Here is a 20,116-nt window from a genome sequence, read left to right on the forward strand (position 1 = left end):
CAGATCATGACCCCGGGGTTTTGGGATCAAGTCCTGCATTGGGCTCCCCATGGGGAGCCTGCTTCTCCCTCTGCCTATGTCTCTGCCTCTCTCTCTGTGTCTTTCATGAATAAAAAAATCTTTAAAACAAAACAAAAACATAAAAAGAGTCATGTGCAATGAAGAATATTTGCAATCAAATATGATATTCTGAAATAAGGACATCACTTCACACTTTGTGAAAAAAGCCTAAGAGGAGATATTGAAAGTGTGGAGAAAAATCAGAAAATTAAAAACACAGAAGGGTGGATGAGCAAACAGAAAGTGTGAAGATTTTTGTCTTGGTTATTTTAGCAGGAAATATCTACTAAAATGCTTGTGAAGTCTATAAACTTGTAAAATATATTTTTTTTACACTTTTAAAATGGGAACAGTATTTTAAACTGTGCACCATACAAGGCCATGCGGGTCAAAATCATTCAAAATAAAGAGTAAAGAGTAATGGCAATGTGAGCTATTACTGTCTCTATGAGAAATATAATTCATATTTTCAAATTCTAGTGCTGAATTTTTTACTTGTATTCACTTAAGGGTTTTAAGGCAAAATTCTTATATGCTGCTTTTGTGTAGTGTTTTTCTGTTAAATCTATACAATTCTATTTCATCCCAAAGTGAATTCCTTACATTCATGTCTATTGAACCTAGCTTCCAATATGTCAAAGTAATTTTGAATTGTATTAGTACCTTTTAATATATTATCAAGTTGGGCTGCCTGTTTGGTGGTGCAGTGGGTTAAGCATCCTACTCTTGTTTTCAGCTCAGGTCATGATTTCAGTGTCGTAAGATTGAGCCCCACATCAAGCTCTGCACTCAGCACAGGGTCTGCTAAGACTTTCCCTCATCCTCTGTCCCTTTGGCCCTCCTCATGCACGTGCTTTCTCTCTAAAATAAATAAATAAATAAATAAAGCTTTAAAAATAAAATAATCAGTCCATGATATTAAATTCTGACTACAATAATCTTCCAAGATTACCCAAAATTATTCTTTATATATATATATATCACCTTAGTACTAAAATGGAGCGTATATAAATATCCTGTTAAAAAAACTTCATGTAGTTGAGATATATTCCAGCTATTGTTTTTCTCTCAATTATTTAACTTCTACTATAGCATGGAAATAAATTACATTAGTCAGTCCTGATTAAAAATCACAAATCTTACCCATATGTTTCAGTGATTATGAAATTATTTTCTGGTTGTTTGTTTGTTTAATTAAAGGCTAATTGTTTAATTGTTCAATTAATAGCTAATTGTTTAGCTGTTTTTAAAACAAATAAAAGTTGACAAGTTTGACATATCAGGTATCTTTGCTCTATTTTTATTAATCTGTAGATTTCAAAAGTATAATATGGTTCTTTATGCTTTTGTGAAGTTTATCTTTTCTGTTCAGATTTATTCTCTTTTTGTCTTAAATTCTACTCTAACCATATATACAGAATGGAATGTTACTCATCCATAAAAAATAATGAAATCTTGCCATTTATCACAACATAGATGAACCTACAAGGTATTATGCTAAGTGAGGTAGCATTTGTCAGAGAAGGACAAATACCATACAAGTTCACTTATACATGGAATCTCAAAAACAAAATGAACAAAACAAGACAGAAACTGTCTCATAGATATAGGAAACAAATCATTGATTACCAGATGTGAGGAAAAGGGTTAGGGTCTGGGCAAAATAGGTGAAGAGAATTAAGAGGTACAAACTTCCTGTTATAAAATAAGTCATGGGGATGTAGTGTACGATATAGGGGATATGGTCAATGATATTGTAATAACTTTGTATACAGACGGATAGTAATTAGACTTATCAGGGGTCATTTCATAATGTATAAAAATATTGAATCACCATGATGTATATGTGGAAATAGTTAAGATAAGATATTGTGTGTCATTATACTTCAATAAAATGAAATAATAATTCTGGTGATTTAATTGACTTTTTATGCAAACTCTCCCTTGATTATACATACTTGTCATTAAAAATTAGTAAAAAAATGATACAATAACAAAAATTCAGCATCCATGACATAAAAGTAAAATGTTGAAAAAAGGTATGTTTTCTAAAATTTTTTCTTTCCACCATCATTATCTGTGACATGAACTGGCTAGTGCTACACTGACTAAATGGTACAGGATGATAAAAAAGGGATACCTGGAATGAGGGGAAAGTAGAAAGGAAACTCTAAAGTAGATATGTCCAGGGGTCAAAGATTAAAATGCTCATTAAATGATTTAGGTGGAAACTTGAATTATTTTTCATTCATATGTGTATATTCCACATGCATTTCGTCTAGGGGAAATTTTTTTTGAACTTAACTTCCTTAATAAAATATGTGCAAATTTGTAATATGCTTGTCTGTTCCTCATTTTTAAAAATATTTCTGTTTTAGATTGGCAAAGGAATAAGAATAGCGTTATTAAATGATTACATTACTCGATGGCATCAAATCATTTCAATTTAGATTGTGATGTAAACATCCATTCTAATCACAATCAGATCATGCCAAAGAAACCTAGAGTTTCTTTGATATAAGTTAGTGTTTAGGTAAATTTATAGGAAGGTCATTCAAAATTAATCCATTTTTTAAATAATACAATGCTGGAACCCTTTGCTATCTCCTGGACATTTAACATTACATGTAAGCATTCTCTTGCAGTGCAAGATATTCTAATTTACATATCACACCAGAATAGCATAAAAGTTGTATATAGCATCAAAAGAACTACTATCATAAGTGATGATAAAGCTTTAGATATGATAATACATTTCTAAGGTGAAACATAAATTTAATAATAGGCTTGAAGCCATGTTGCTCTAAAATACTTTTATAAAAAATCAAGTATGCCTATGGGCTGAGAAAAAAAAATCATGTTGTGCTCTTGTGTTTCATTAAACAGCAATTTTGTTTAATTTAAAATTAATTGCAAACTTAGAAAAATATGACTTAAGGGTATGTTTTTTATACATTGCTACACTGACTAATGAGGACTCTCCATGTGCCCTTCATTTCTCTGAATGATTCCTCTGTCAGCTTTCCCCTTTGCTGACTTTCCCATAACTCTCCCAGCTCTACCACATGTCTTACAAGTTCACCAAAAGTCTCTTTCTTTTCAATAAGAGTTGGGACTTTTTACCACTAAGTCCCTGTGCATTAATTGGTCAATAGTTCCTGCAGATCTTCTCCACAGGTAAATGTAGAAGAAACAGGTTCTATTTCTTATATTCAACATAGTAGGCATATTTCATGGTTTCACTGGTTCACTTATGTTTGTCTTAACAACAAGGAATGTTAGGGATGCCAGGGTGGCTCAGCGGTTGAGCATCTGCCTTTGGCTCAGAGCGTGATCCTGGAGACCTGGGATGAGTTCCACATCGGGCTCCCTGCATGGAGCCTGATTCTCTCTCTGCCTGTGTCTCTGCCTCTCTGTGCGTGTGTGTCTTTCATGATTAAATAAATAAAATCTTTTTAAAAAACCAACCAAACAAGGAATATTAGATAATCCTGAGTATGATACCATGCCCATAGGATGTACTGGCATTAACTAGAAAACTAATTATATTCCACTGGACTTTGCATATTTACTTTTGTTTTAGGGGACATAGCTTGGTATACAGCGTATCAGAATCCACATTACTTTGGGCCTCGTATAATGAGAAGGCTGGAGGTGCACTATGATACATTATTACAGTGCTTGATTTAGGAGATCAGATTTCTAATGCTGGCTCTGTTGCAAATTACGATGACTGAAAGGCTTCTTGACTATTCCAGTCTTGTTTATCTATAAGATGAGGGTATTGGACTATAGTTTATCTCTAAGTTCCTCCTAGCTATAAAATATGTTTAGAGTTTTATTATATCCGAATAACAGAATGGCAAGCTATCACTGAGAAAGTTTAACTATTTTTATCTTAAATCTTCGGTTTCCATAGCTATTCCTTCTAAGATTCACCTTGGGATATTTATAAAATGCAGCTATGCAGATTTTCCACTACAGGCTTGTGGAATCAGAATAACATATGCATTTTAAAAAGCCTTCATGGTGTTTCTGACATAGCTCCTCTTGGCTTCGTTGTTTCATAGTCCAACATAGAATTTTATGATAGAAAATAGTCCTTTTTCCTTTGCTCAAAAATATACAAGGGCATATGAAAGTCACAGTTTTAAAAGCCTGAAAAATAAGTAATATATTACTTTGTTGCAAATAACTGAATATGCAATAGGCAGATCAATGTGTTTTCACATTTCATTATACAATATTACCTTTTTCCTTTAGGGAACCTGGAACTTTCACTTCTTTTCCCTTAATAGGCTCTGGAAAAAAACATTGAGCATTTATTTGAAGCCAAGATAAAAGGATTTGAGAACACATATATAATGGAGTCGGTGAGCTATCAGTAAGTTGAACCTGGGTGGAAATTATATGATGTTTTCTTTCAAAAATAATTTTAATCATACAGAGATAAGGAAACAACAGTATAGAGTACAACAAGCCATCCTCTGATCATTTTTATTTAAAATAAATGTAAATCATTGAATGAATTACAATCTATTTGTTCATTTAAGAGAATGGGCTTTTGGAGCGATACGAACTTATTTTAGCTGTAATTTTTTAAAACATGTAGCTTCTAGAAGTCTCCCCAAATGGTATAATCAGCATTAGCTTAGTTTATTTCTTTCAGGCTATGTGATTTTTTTTTTTTAATAGACAAATGGAAATCCCTGCATCTGTCATGGTAAAGTGGTACTTTAGTCTCGAGTCAAACAAATTTCAAGAATAAGCCTGAAATAAAATAGAAGAGACAATTTTATCTATAAACTCCCAACATCTTAAAAATGTCGCCCTTAGTTAAAACAAAATTAAACTTCATTCATTCCACCAGGTTCAAATACAAACTGATCCTAATTATATCATGGGTTCTAGACATATATATATGGGTGATGTCTTGAAGAACATCATGCTTCCTCAACAGCCTGTATAAAAGATAAACCAGTTTTTTGCCTCCCCTGTAACATTATATCTCAGTATTCATTTTGCTGGCAAAAACAGCTTTTAATGCAGTGAGAAGGAAAGAAACAAGAAAAAAAAATCTATCCTTCCTTGTTCTATTCCACCTCTGGTTTGGGGTGGGAATGAAGAAAATGATGGTGGCACTCATAAATTGCTATCCCATTTGAGCAACCACTCAGAATTGAGTCCAAGTGACTTTGAATAGTGTCAAGAATGGAGACAGGAGTTCTAGTGAAAAGGCTGTGTCCCTCAGAGCAAGATTTTCTTGGTAGATAAGCTACGGCCCTAAATATCCTTATGCATGCAGAATATTTTTAAATGGCTTTGGTGGTAAGGAAAAGTCTGTGTTGCCATTTAACGTGCTAAGTATAAGTAGGGTCTTTTTTTTTTTTTTCCTATATTTCAGCATCTGAAATCAAGAGCCATGGATTGAATAAACAGACGGAGAAGCTTCATTAACTTTTTCAAGCTAATGGGGATAATTTACTGCTTTTGCATTTCCTGGCTAAACCAAAAAAATTAATGTATTGTGAAATGAGAAGTGATGGTGGGGACAGAGTCCTAGTGGGGTGGGAGAGTGCATGTCTAGAACTTGAGAATTCAAGATTACAGCACGTTGGTTTCACTGGGTAAGTATATATGTTTGTGTGGGATTAAAGTAGCTATGAAATGTAAGGCCGAAGGAGAGGACCCTACAAGACGGCTTTGAGACTGGTGGAGAAAGAAGGGAGAGGCAGAGTAACGGATGTAATTTTATAATGTATTTGAAAATCATAAACTCATGACCTTAGACATGAAGAAAGCTCTCAGAAAATAAAAATGATTTTTATTTCCAAGCTCGATAATGGGAAGTTTCCTTCAGCTTCCAGGCTGGATCATCTCCTGCCCTGACTTTCCTGGAGCTCGCTTTCTCTCAATGTCCTTTTTGACTTCAAGGGGTTCTGATCGGATTTAGGAAGTGCAGGCTGGACCAGCGGGGTATCAACTCTGACTAAATCTGTGGAGAATGTTATATGGAAATTCTGTACTTCTATATTAGGAAGGGTAGGCCTATTGCTGGCTTCAGTCAGCTATTAAGGTATTTTTAACTCATCTGTGTTGTCAAGAATAAAGCATCGGCAAACGCTTCTTTGTGTTTTTACAAATATCGTGGTTTCGTTGAGTTTGTGCAAAAGCCTACAGGAAGGCTTATGAATCCTGATTACCAGGATCTAGAATGTATTTAAAGGTGCTCAGATAGAAATTAGAACTCTCAAAATAATCTGAGCAAAGAGGTTATGAAGGAGAAAAGAATCACAAAGGAATAGGAAGATGGTTCCAGGATTTTAATCCCCCTACCCTGGTCCTTATACAAAGGCAGTAAAAGTTAGGGTGAGCATCCACGATGAAGTATAAATCACTGGGGGTCCGTTTCCAAGTCCTCAGACAACTTACCTCATCCTTATCTCTAGCTTTTGTTTGACCAGGTGGGAATGGCCAAGAAAAAGCATGTTGAAGACAAAAATTGGGGGGATCATCAGATGCATGGTCCTGAGCATCAGAATATAAGGAAAGACAAACTGCTGAGAATCCTCTGGCATTAGATCCAAACATTCACAGGCCTGGGTCACAAAACTAGAAGATACTTCTAATGTCCATCATATTACTCCAATACCAGAGGAACCTAAGGGTGCTACTGTCACATTCTCAGAAGAGGAGAAATTAATTAATCTCTTTGTTGCCTTGTTTGGGTTCAGTCTATAGGACCTCAGTCCACGGGTGAATCTCACATCCTCAGATAAATCAGACCAGCTGTTAGAACAAGTGGCAATAAGATAGGGTGGCTGCCGCAAGGGGTACAACCAATAACAGGGGTGGCTAATGGGACTGAGCATTCCTGGGTGACCACACAAGCAGGGCTGTGCTCTTGTGGGGTGGGGGGGAGGACTTAGGTGAGTCCACTGGCAGAGGGAAGTCAATAGCTGAACCAGTAGCCAAAGCTAGCAAGACGTGTCTTTCCTCAGCTCTTTGCCTTTGGAACAATCATCGCTAGACCTCTCTATATCTTCTTAAATAAAGACACAGCCTGTTTCTCTAAATGCCTAATATACTCATGGTTGTCACATTCCCAATAAACGTGGCCCCAGATGGTTTCTGCGTGATAATCCTGGGTTTATGAGTTGCAGCACTGCTTCAGTGGTGGGTTCTAACGTGTACGTGCAAGTGGAATTGGTGAGAGGATGGCAAAGGCAGGTAACCTTCTAGCTGCTTAATAGAAATAACTCGCGAAATACAGTGACTCCGATGCGACAAGTGGCTTTTAGCAAGTGGAATTACTTCATTCTGATTCTGCCACAGGTCGACAGCAGATTTCAAGGAACCTCTCCAAAAATAATATTGCAGAGATTTTTAATGTCCCTGACACCTCACAGGTAACACTGCCAATTTTTTCTGTGATTCTTTTTGGAATGATAAATTATATTCAGAGAAAAAAGGAAAGATGGCAATAAAATTCTTCTAAAATAATATCCAACTTATGTATAACAAAGAAGTTTGAGGGCATTAACTCAGTTGAACAAGAAAGCAGGTGCGTTTGAAATAGTTCTAAATCAATAATCATATGCAATGAACCTTTATATACGTGAGTTTCTAGTGACTGTAGAAACATCTTGCAAATAGTGCATCATTTAACATTGAGGAAAAAGTGTTCACTAGAGAATTGCCCGCAATTGTGCATTAATAACAATAACAACAAAAAAATAGGAGTCTACTCAGTGGATGGTGTGTATTTAAATCTCCCAGATAATATTTTCCAAAACAGATTTTTACAACTACCATTTCCAACTAGTTTAAGCTTTGGCACAAGTGAATCTTTAAGTAGTAGCTTATTTTTGATAATCATCAATTCATCAAAGGTAGCTTTGGAGGTAAGCTCCAATCGTTCTTTTGAGCTGCTTTTATTGTGAACAGTAACATATGGTCCAAATATTCCTATGGCATAATTATGGACCAAAATAAATGTTATCTCATACTTTAGAAGAAGGATGGGAGGTTTACCTTGTGCAAATTATGGTTTGCAAATCATATACATATGTGTGTATATAAATAGCCATTCATGTACTTGGATCTTCCCAGTAGTATCTTTCAATGACATCTTTAGTTCTCACACAATCAAGGACAATGTTCTTGCTAACTGTCAGATAAAACAAGAGGGGAGAATGAGAAGTCTCTCTCAAAGTACAGATAATCAACTGGGGAAAGAATAGACTAAATTCCTCTGTGGAAATTAAGGGGAGACCCACCCAATAGCAAAAGGGCTAAGACTATTTTTCTGTATTGTAGTGCCCGTGTATCTGTGTCAAATAGATTTTTCAAGCCCAGGTAATGAGCTCTAGACTCAAAGCAAAGTTGCTTTGAGGGAAAAAAAAAGTTGCTTTGAGGAATACAAATACAAGAACCCTATTTTAAGGAGCAAGCAGTATCTGTGTTAAAATGAAAAGATGAACTTCAGTGTCTAAAAGACTTGACTTTGATTCTTGCCTTCACGTCTTAGCCACAATGGGAGACTGAGCAGCTGACATTATCTGTCTATGCTTCAGAGTCCTCATTTATAAAACAATTGAGATCTCAAGCACAACTTGCTAAGCAAAATGTATAAAGTAGGTACTAACGTGCCTGGCAAAGTACAGATGCCCTGCTTCAGTACTTCTCTCAAACAATTTGTACGTTTGCACCTGACTAATTCCTCATCCTTCTTACTTGACTTTAAAGATCATTTCTTCAGGAAAGCCTCCTCTGATTTCCCAGACTCGATTAGAATCCCCGATTACAGTCTCTTGCAGCACCTGTATATCTCTTCTATAAGTCTTATCATTTTAATTAATTATGTAATTGGCACTCTAAATTCCATGAGGGCATAGACCGTGCCTTTCTTGGGCTCCCAGTGTCTGGTGAGTACATGTTCTGATTACTGTACATTAGATGCACAAAAAGTAATTACCGGATGTGGTACTTATCAGTCCACATAAAAAATTAACGTGAATAACATTAGCTCTTGACGCTTAAATGGGTGGCATTTCCACTAATTAATTCAAAACATATATGTGTGTGTTTATAATATGTATATATATATTAAATTATAAATACATAAGTTTGTGAATTCAGGCAAGAGGTTCAGTGAAAGTTGAAGTAGATTGAAAAGGCTTGATGATTTACGTGCACATTAGTCTTAGAAAGAAGCCTGGGATTTAGATGGACAGAAAGGAGAGTCAGTTCATTCCAAAGACTGAGTTCACAAAACTTAAATAAATGTCATGCTCTTTCACTGCAACAAAAATCCTGACAAGCCTCAAGCAGACCAAATTCCACCAAGTCTTTGAAAACAACAGTTCAGCCCTCCAGTTCCGGAGTCTTCCTCCCTATTACTGGCTTGGCCATCTTTATTTCTCCAGAGATTAGCAAGTGCTTAGAAGGATTCTGCACTAAATATATATTTTATGAATGGATAGAAAAGAAAGAATCAGAGCGCATGGAGCCAAGTTCTTTCCACAGTCTTTACCTCCCTTCTGTTTGCTTGTTTTTTACTCTTTTCATTCTTTAAGGAAAATCCATTCTCGTTCTTTTGGAAATTGTATTCAGAGCACTTTTTCAATCACAGTGAACTGGAAGACAGTGTTTGAGGGACAAGTCAATAACTACAAGTTGTCAAATATATGAGTGTGACCTGTGCAGCTTGGGCTCACACACGTGCAAGGGAGAGGATCCGAAGTACCACGGACTCTTTCAGATAGTTTTGCTAATAAATTTCTAGTGTTATGTGAAGTTGACTCTATTACCTTTGTCCTTCGAAGCTGTAGAAGTCTTCCCGGACTTTTCTTTTCTAATTTCTGCAAGAGGAATCATGGGGAGAAAAGGTTACAAGGAAACACAGAGAAAAAAATAGCAACCCCCCCCCAAAAAAAAACCCTGCAAGTTTCTTCATGTTCTTCTTTTTTTTTTTCCCCTGAGGCCTAAAGACCCAGAAGGGCTCTGCATTGATATTTAAAACAGACATGTCTATGCGTGCATATAAGTTGCCTATAAAACGTTAACTAACTATGCAAAAGATACAAAATAAGCCCAAAAACCATTATCACAATTGAAAGACTATGATAGATACACAAAAGGTACAAATAAATTGCTATGGGCTTTGAGGAAAGAAGATACAACAATGGTAGCTAACATTGTCTATTCACTATATGCCATAGGGAATGTTCTCTACTGTTTGGCCATTCAACGTGCATGACAACCTTGTAAAGTACGTAGATCCTGTTATTATTTCTGCTTCTCACAGAAAGAGATTAAATAACTTTTCCAAGGTCATTGGCTCAGACAGGAGACCTGAGATTTGAACTGATATCTCCCTGAACCCAACCACAAAGGCTCTGGCTGAATGGTGGAATCAGGAAAGGCTTTGGCAGGTGGTACTGAGGCAGACCTTGAAAATGGAAAGGATTCAGAGAGACGTAGATGAAATAGAGAGAAAGACACATTTAAGAAGGACAGAAGAGAGAATGGGGAGGCTTGAGCTGGTCATCTGTGAATATGGCTATGTGAGTCCCCTGTAACCAACAGAATGCAATGGAAGCTATGCTGTGTGACTTCCTGCACTAATCAGAGCCATACAATTCCTACCTGCTTCTCCAGGGACAACAGCTCTGAAGAAGCTGACGGCCCTCCCTGAAGGACTCCAGCTAATACCACCATGCTAGAAAAGCTACATGGGGGCAGCTCAGTCAATAGCTCCAGCTGAGCCTCCAGCCAACAGCTGCCTGCCATCTAAGTGAGCGAGACATCTCAGACGTCCAGGAGATGATTGCATTAGATGACTACAGCCTAAGCCGATATTTGACTGCAGTCACATGAGGTACCCAAGTAAGAACTGCCTAGTTGATCCCTCCTAAATACCTGACCCTCTAAATCCTGAGCACAGTAAAATTGGCTGTGTAAAATATACCACTGTGTTTCGGAGTGGTCTGCACACAGAAACAGCATTTGAATCCATCGGCTAAAATAAACAACAGGATATTGCAGCATGGGATAAGATCTCCAGTGGAGTTCTATAGACAACAGAGAAATGATTAATAGCTCCATTTTATAATTGGGAAAGTTTTCACTGAGAAGACGCCACTTGGGTTTAGGCTCCTAAGTTGAGTAGAATCTCATTGGTCAGTAAACATCAATTTAACAGCATAACTGCATGTAATAGGTACAACAGATTTTAAAAATGCTGAGGATAGCTTCTGAGGTTTGTACATGTTTTACAGAGGGCCAATCTGCCATCTACTGAGATATGAAGTGTAAGAAATAGGAGTTTTTGGAGAAAGGTATCATCTTTGTTTTGAATGCATTACTTTTCATGTGTCATCAAGATACCCCAAAAGGAAAGGTCTAGCAAATAGTTGGAAATACAGGTGAAATGCAGATTATATGAAAGTGCTGCAGAAGCAAAGCAACCTGCAGTCTCATTTATAAATGGAAACTAACAATGCAACGAGTAACATGAATTTTGAATGCCTCAAATTTTATTTACTTTGTTCACACATACTGACTTAACTTAGTGAATAAACTAAGTATACAAAGGCAAAATAAACCAGAATATAAAAAACTATGTTCTTAATAATACATGCACATTTTTAAAAATGTTAAAAGACTGATAGGTGTTATTTGTATATTTCCAATCCAGTCTTATATAATTTGTCTATATTGAAACATCATTCACATGTTGGTAGTAATAAACTTAACCTTTTAAATGTTTATTAGTTATTGCCAGATGTTTTAAAATCACACAGTGATCAAAATAGCAATGCAAGTCAAGTTTTAAATAATTTACTAGATAAAAAATATTCGTTTTTTTTTAAAATATTCGTTTTAAGAGAAACATATTTGATTTCAATAAGGCCAGGATTTTTTTTTTAAGATTTATTTATTTATAAGAGAGAGAGAGCACAAGTGGGGGGAGCAGAGGGCAAGGGAGAGAGATTGTCAAGCAGACTCCATGCCAAGCACAGAGCCTGATCTCACAACCCTGAGATCATGACCTGAGCAGAAAATAAGATTTTGTTAGATCCTTAACTGACTGAGCAACCCAGGCACCCTAGGCCTGGAATTTTTATACTTAAGGGCCTGAATATATCTAATTAAGGTAAACAAATAGAAAATAGTGTTTGTTTTTGCTTCTTACATGGTCCTATAGAAGATAAAATGTATCTGTAAGAACAGTGTTTTCTTCTAGAAGATTTTTTTTTTCCCCCATGAAACAGGCAAAACAAAAGACTGAAATAATGGACTATCCTGTAATGGAGGAAATCAGCACTAGAGTTTTTCCCTAGCACAAACCAATGTTTTGAACCCCAAGCATTATGTTTAAAGTAAATAGTACAATTAATATCTTTGGGATGCCTGGGAGGCTCAGTGGTTGAGCATGTCTACCTTTGGCTCAGGCCATGGTCCTAGAGTCATGGGATTGAGTCTCGCTTTAGTCTCCCTGAATGGAGCCTGCTTCTCCCTCTGCCTGTGTCACTGCCTCTCTCTGTGTGTCTCTCATAAATAAATAAATAAAATATATTTTTTAAAAATATTTGATCTGACTATTGTTTATATTTCATTGCTCTGAATGATCAAGTTCAATATCAGTTTATTATCAGTGACATTAGAATATTAAGGATGTTTCTGTTGGAGCACCATGGTTTGATGTAATATGAAGTATAGCTAAATTTTAAGAAGAAACTGAAACTGGAAGGTCTAAAAAGAGCCTCACGTTATCAGGCAATTTAAGCCTCCTGGCTGTGAAAAGAACCAAACTCAATATTTTTAACCTTTCTTAACCAGCTAGCTTTAATAAAGTGTTGAGAAATGTCATTTTAAAAACTTTCTTATCTCTTTTGTAGATACAAGATGTCTGCTGATTAGAGATATTTTTTCATAAGCATAAGGAATAAGATCAATGTATCAAACTTTCTGGATTTTTCTTCTGATGGAAAGAATAATTTTAAAGAACCATATGGAGAGCTCTATGTATAAGTTTAATAATACTGGATAATTTCCTGGATATGACTATCAATGGACATCACATAGCATCAAAAATATTAATCTTGTTCCATAACATTTCTATTGCTTCCTAAAGTGATTTAATTGTGATTAATTGCATGGATTTTTAAAATATTTAACATATGAATGCTCTACACGCACCTGTCATTTTTTGTTCATTCAGATATAATTTTTGACAATCAGAGATATTTGAGAAAAGGCACTTTATATAATTTATATCTTTTCCAAACTACAAAATATAAATTTTATAAATCAATACAGAGAAAAGCCTTCTCAAGTCCTCTATATGGTTTAAAATACTGTGCTTATAATTCCCATGATGGAAAATATAATATATTGATGTTTATTTAATAATAATTTTGAATGTTCCTTAAAAGATGTTGTCAGAGTTTAATTTTACTGGGACACTGTCCATTAACTTTGTAATTAAGTATGACTTGGTTGGAAGCTATCTTTTACTTTCTCTTTGTCCTAATGATACATTTAATCATTCCCTACATTCCCTACTCTATGGGCTAAAGCACTTCACACACATAATTGTAACATTTTAAACTGTTTTTCTTCAAATATCTGTTTAAATATCCTTAATTAAAAATGTTTCCAGTTCAATTATATTTACATGTTGGTGTCTCTTTTGTTTTAACCTTAGAATCTTCATTGCATTTTTTTTGTCTTAGCCTTTACATATTATTCAAAAAGAATATACTTTTGTACCTATATTATCACCTACCCCTAATTATCATTACCCCGGACAGCCTAATTAAAAAGCATAATATAAAATTTGCTTGAATGACATCTAGACAATGCTGTCAGGGCTTGGAGACTATGGTGAGGTATTCCTCAAGATATTGTAGATAAGGACAATTAGACTGTTCTTTGAAAGTTAAGTTATATAATCAATACAAAGTGGGAAGAGTTAGTGGGTGAGCTCAGAAAGCATCAACTATCTAGACTATAAATACACCTGTGAAGAGCTTCCTTGCATTGCTTAAGCACTGTGGAGATATAGGCAAGCTGGGATCTTTGGCATATTAAAACTTTGAAATAGAGCACATAAGAATTCAAAAGAGCTAACAGATACAGAACTTGTTAAGTACGCATCTTGCAATCCCCATGGGGGAGAAAGTCTTGTCCAATGGATTCAGTATTCTAATCCTTCTGAAAAGTTCTTCCCCATAATAGTATAGTTTTCAAATTATCATAGTTCAGGGACTTTCCTGAAATCATCTAAATATTCCTTTCTTTTAAATTCTGGCTCAACCTACAGTTATGATGATTTTAGACTATGTAGCTTGGCTGCAGAGAGTGGACTCTGCACATGCCTTTATATTCTGGTCCTCATTAAACATTAATAACCAGAAGACTGGGACGCCTGGGTGGCTCAGTTGCTTAAGTGTCTGCCTTGAGCTCAAGTCATGATCCCAGGGTCCTAGGATCCAGTCCTGCGTTGGGATCCCTGCTCAGTGGGGAGTCTGCTTCTCCCTCTGCCTCTCCCCTGGCTCATCCCCTCTGTCTCTCTCTCACCCTCTCTCAAATAAATGAATAAATAAAATCCTTAAAAAAATAATCAGAATACTGATTGGAATTCCGTAGAGTACCTCAGTGTGGTGCATTTTAGTCATTTTAGTTCAACTCTGCCCAGCTCTTTCAGAAAGATCAGCAATATGCAATGATTTTTAAAAAAGGAAAATAAGCACTTCTTTATATATTTGGGAGACGAGATAAACTAGGACATCGTAGGCACAGAATTAGCTACCAAGCCCTAAATCTAGTATAAAAGATGTTATTTTCAAAAGAAAACTTTATTAGCCATGAAATTTTTCTCATGTAATTATGATCTAGCCAGGATGCCAAAGTTCCCATGTTTGTTTCAAATATGTATATCTATAATTATAGGATTATAATTTGCTTGGCAGCAGGCAAAGCTAGGTCTTGGTCATTCCTGCCCTTACTTACAATGAGGAAATGTTATTTTATAATCTTAGGCATTTTTCATATGATCTTGCTATGAATTGAATGTTTGTGTCCCTCCAAAATTCATATGTTGAAGCCTGAAGCCCAATGCTATGGTATTTGCAAGCGGAGCTTTGGAAAGTGATTAGGTCATGAGGGTGGATCTTTCCTGAATGAGATCTCTGTCTCTCTTTCTCTACTCAATTGGGTATATAGTAAGAGGCATCTGCAAACCAGGAGGAGGACTCTTGCCAGGAACCAAACTGACTGGCACTTTAAGGCTCCAGAACTGTGAGAAATAAATTTCTGCTTAAGCCACCCCATCTGGGCTATTTTTGTTATAGGAACCTCGAGCTGATTTAGACAAATCTCTTTAATTTTGTACTCATTCCAGAGAGTTGGGTGTTATCTGCATTTCATAGATTAACAGCAGACGCTAAGAGGTAAAAACTTGCCCAAGGTCACAGCTACTAAACAGTAGTGGGAAACTTGAACCCAGACCATCAAACTACAGAGGTAGAGCTAACCTGCATTAAGAGAACAGTGGATTATAAACCACATAGCATCTCAGACGCCCCTTCAGAATGAATAGTGAGCATGTTTGCATCACCATATCCCATCAATTGCCCTCCAGAACTACCAGTCTGTCACAGCCTTCCAAATACTTCTGAAGTCAGACCGTGTCATCTGATACATACCAAGAATTCAATAACTATTTGTTGAATAAAGTAATAAATTTGCCAGTTTGGTGCCTACCACATTTTATTAGGAAAATTGCCCTTTAATACCTACATAAAAGCCTACTAATCATTATAATCACCTTTTGTAGTTACTTATGCCCAACTTTGCAATCCTAACCTAGTAGCTGAGTTGTCAAAATAAAATGAAATTGCTGTTATTTAACAGCTTTAGTGGTCAAAATAAAGCATCTATTTCAAGCTAATATTTACCTAACATTCTCTTTTTCTGGAAGTTTATTTTTTATTTTTATTTTTTAAATTTTTATTTATTTATGATAGTCACACAGAGAGAGAGAGAGAGAGAGGCAGAGACATAGGCAGAGGGAGAAGCAGGCTCCATGCCCAACGTGGGATTCGATCCCGGGTCTCCAGGATTGTGCCCTGGGCCAAAGGCAGGCGCTATACCGCTGCACCACCCAGGGTTCCCTTTTTCTGGAAGTTTAAATCTAGCATTTCACTTTTTGTTTTCTAAGAAATTTTGGATAGTGAATTTCCAATATTGAATAACCTCACACACCTGTATGTATATACTTATTTCAATGTTTGTAATAGTCTCTAATCATCTATTCATTTTAAGTATAATATATTATAGTTTAACTACAATAATATTCATTATTTTTAGTCTATATTGTCTTTTGAACTTTTCATAATCTGAACTCCTTTTCTACAAACACATTTATGTGAGATCTTGGGAATTAGTCTCATTATAGTTTAAACATTCCAACATGAAACTTATGTTATAAAATGATACAAAGAAATGTTGAAGAAATAGAATTGAATGTAAGAAAAATGTTAGCTTAAAAGTTAATAAAATAAAAAGTAAATAGGGTCTTTTATGAATCCTCCTATTATTCATGGTAGAGAATCTCAAAATATATAGTACTTTGAAATTTACCTAGTGGACTAATTCTTTAAGATTTATACACTTTTTTAAAATTAATGAACTTCAATGAGTTCTAGAGCAGATTAAGGTTTGTAGCAAAATTGAATGGAAAGCCCACAGGGTTCCCATACGAGGCCTACCCCATCATCATCTCTCACTAGAATGATACATTTGTTACAATCAATAAACCAATATTGATACATCATTACCTACCAAAGTCCACAGTTTACATTAAGATTCACTGTTCATTTTGGTCATTCTATTGATTTTGACAAATTAAATGATGTACATCTACTATTATAGTGTGATACAGAATAGTTTCAGTGACCTAAAAATCCTCTGTCCTCCACAGTGTCAGTCCTTCCTCTTCCAAATCCCTGACAACCACTGAACTTTCTACCATCTTTTTCTAGAATATCATGTAGTTGAGGTTCTACAATAAGAAGACTTTCAAGATGGGCTTTTTACACTAGAAATAGAACTTAAGTTTCCTCTATGTCTTTCTGTGACTTGATAGCTTGAGATAGAAGAGTGTATTTGGTTCCAAATTTTAGCAGCTATGAATAAAGCAGGTATAAGTGTTTGCAGGTTTTGTGTGGATGCATGTTTTTAGTCATTTGAGTATATACTAAGATTGCTGGATTGTATGGTAGGAGTATATTTAGTTTTATAAAAAAACCACCAAACTGTCTTCCAAGGTGACTATGTATTTTGTATTCCCTCCAACAACGATTGAGAGTTCCTGTTGTTTCACATATTCCCCAACATTTGATGTTATTAGTGTTTTGGATTTTAGCCCTTTTAATAAGTATATAGTGACATTTCATTGTTTTAATTGCAATTTCCTAGTGATGGATGATGTTGAACCTCTTTTCATATGCTTTGTCATCTGGATATCTTCTTTGGTAAAGTATTTGTTCAGATGTTGTGTCAATTTTTTAAGGGAGTTGTTCCTCTTCCTATTATTGAGTTTTAAGATTTTTTTGTTTTTTGGATAATAGTCCTTTATCAGATATGTATTTTACAAACATTTTCTCTCATTCTGTGTCATTTTCAAATTTTCATGACAGCATCTTCTGAAGAACTGAAGTGTTTAATTTTGATGAAATCCAACTTATGATTTTTTTATGCATGGATTGTGTCTTTGGTGTTGTACCTAAAAGGCCATTGCCAAAAGCCAAGGCCACCTGGATTTTCTTATGTTATCCTCTAGGGGTTTTATGGTTTTACATTTAGAGCTATGATCTACTTTGAGTTTACTTTTTGAGAAGGGTATAGAGTCTGTATCTAGCTGCTTCTTTCTCTTTCTTTCTTTCTTTCTTTCTTTCTTTCTTTCTTTCTTTCTTTCTTCTTTCTTTCTCTTTCTTTCTTTCTTCTTTCTTTTTTCTTTCTTTCTTTCTTTCTTTCTTTCTTTCTTTCTTTCTTTCTTTCTTTCTTTTTCTTTCTTTCTTTCTTCTTTCTTTTTTTCTTTCTTTCCCTTCCTTCCTTCCTTCCTTCCTTCCTTCCTTCCTTCCTTCCTTCCTTCCTTCCTTCCTCCTTTCTCTCTCTCTCTATATATATATATGTATTTTTTTCTTGTGGATGTCCAATTGTTCCAGCACTACTTCTTAAGAACTTGTTGAGAATACCATCCATTGAACTGTTTTTGCTTTTTTTGTCAAAGATCAGTTGACTATATTTTGTGGGTCTATTGGTGGGCTCTCTATTCTGTTCCATTGATCTATTTGTTATTTCAGTAACACCATGTTGTGTTGTCATAGCCTTATATACAGTTGAAGTAGTAGTGTCAGTTCCCCAACTATGTTCTTGTATTGTCTTAGCTATTTTGGTTTTTTTCTGTTTCTGTATAAATTGTGTAATCAGTTTGTTGGTAGCCACAATAGCAGTTTGTCAATATCCACTGTGATTTTTATTATGATTACATTGAATCTATAGGTGAAGAGCTGACATCTTAACAATTTTGAGTCTGCCTACTCATGAACATGGAATAATTCTCAATTATTTGGTTTTCTAATTTTTTTTCATTTGAGTTTTGAAGTTCTCCTCATGGAAATTTCACAAGTATATTGTTATATTCATACCTAAATGTTTGTTTTGTAATTGCTAATGTAAATAGTATTGCATTTTAATTTTGTTCATCCCAATATTTATTGTTGACACATAAAAGAACAATTTACTTTTTTGTTATTATTTTTGTTATTAACCTTGTATCCTGAAATCTTGCCATAATTACATACTAGTTCCAAGAAGTTTTTCTTTATTCTTTGGAATTTTCTACACAGACACATATCATATGTGAATAAAGTTTTATTTCATCCTTCCTAGTTGGTAAATTTTTATTTCTTTTTCTTGTCTTATTGCATTAACAAGTACTTCTAGTGCAATGTTGAATAGAATGAGGTGAGATGGGATATCCTTGCCATTTTTCTTATCTTGGGGGGGGGACACTTCTGTCATTAAGTCTGATGTTAGCTGCAGGTTTTCTGTAGATATTCCTTATCAAGTTAAGGAAGTTTTTCTCTATTTCTAGTTTGTTAAGAGTTTAAATTATGAATGAATGCTAGATTTTCTCAAATGGTTTTCTGTGCCTATAGAATAATGTGTTTTTTCTTTATCTTGTCAATGTGATGGATTATATTAGTTGATTTTTCAAATGTTGAACTAGCTTTGCATACTGGAATAAATCCCACTTATTCATGATGTAATTTTGTTATTTTATTGTTTAATTTGATTTGATTATATTTTAGATTTCCTTCATTTTTTTTTAGAAAGTTCTAGTCTAATAGTACTTTAAACTTTGTGATATGTATGTACATGTAAAAGAACATTGAAGTTCAAGACTCTCAAAAAAGATTTGGTTGAGGTAAAACAAGAACTAATGTAATTTCAAAAAACTAGAAACTCTACTTCCTATGGTGCTTATTGGTGTGACAAAGTGATCCCACAGCTAAACAAGGACCCTCATCTATTTTTGTTCCTTCCGTTGGAAACAATATTTTAAAGGAGTATTCATTTTTTGTATTTTAAAAGATAAACCTAATCTATTCAGTAAACCTTTATTCACTTTCTCCTTTGTGCTGGGAGCTGGAAAAACACAAATGGTTGTATTGAGTTCAGTTAATGCCAGAAAGCATCTACATGGATGATAGAGACACATATACAGGGATCCAAGTCCGTAGCATATGGACTGACAAACTCTAGCTGATGGAATGAGAAAAGATTTCACAGAAGCACTGGCATTTGTAGTGGATTCAGAAACTGGTTAAAAGGCTTGCCATCAAAAAAGAATTCAGAAGCCATCTTCAATGTAAGGAACAATATAAGCAAACCATGGAATGTGAATGTTCATGTGGCTGGATTGCTGGATATACAAAGTAGGGAAGAAATAGGAAGCAAAAGCTTGAAAGTCATACTG

The 20,116-nt window shown here is 35.1% G+C and overlaps 1 protein-coding gene across 19 annotated transcripts in view; it reads right to left on the bottom strand.

The window, feature by feature from the left end:
- The window catches only part of TRDN (triadin), a 361,517-nt gene that overhangs the window by 83,564 nt on the left and 257,837 nt on the right, over positions 1–20,116 (bottom strand). For 14 of the 19 annotated variants that reach the window (XM_077902099.1, XM_077902108.1, XM_077902007.1 and 11 more), the window contains 2 exons: positions 9,873–9,923; positions 4,311–4,361 (listed from right to left, as the gene is read on the bottom strand). In XM_077902099.1, the coding sequence (XP_077758225.1) occupies positions 4,311–4,361; positions 9,873–9,923 (102 nt within the window). The remainder of the gene's footprint in view (positions 1–4,310; positions 4,362–9,872; positions 9,924–20,116) is intronic. The other 5 variants (XM_077902138.1, XM_077902131.1, XM_077902124.1 and 2 more) reach the window with 1 other exon arrangement.

Source organism: Canis aureus, chromosome 1 (assembly GCF_053574225.1).
Source record: "Canis aureus isolate CA01 chromosome 1, VMU_Caureus_v.1.0, whole genome shotgun sequence".
NCBI lineage: Eukaryota > Metazoa > Chordata > Mammalia > Carnivora > Canidae > Canis > Canis aureus.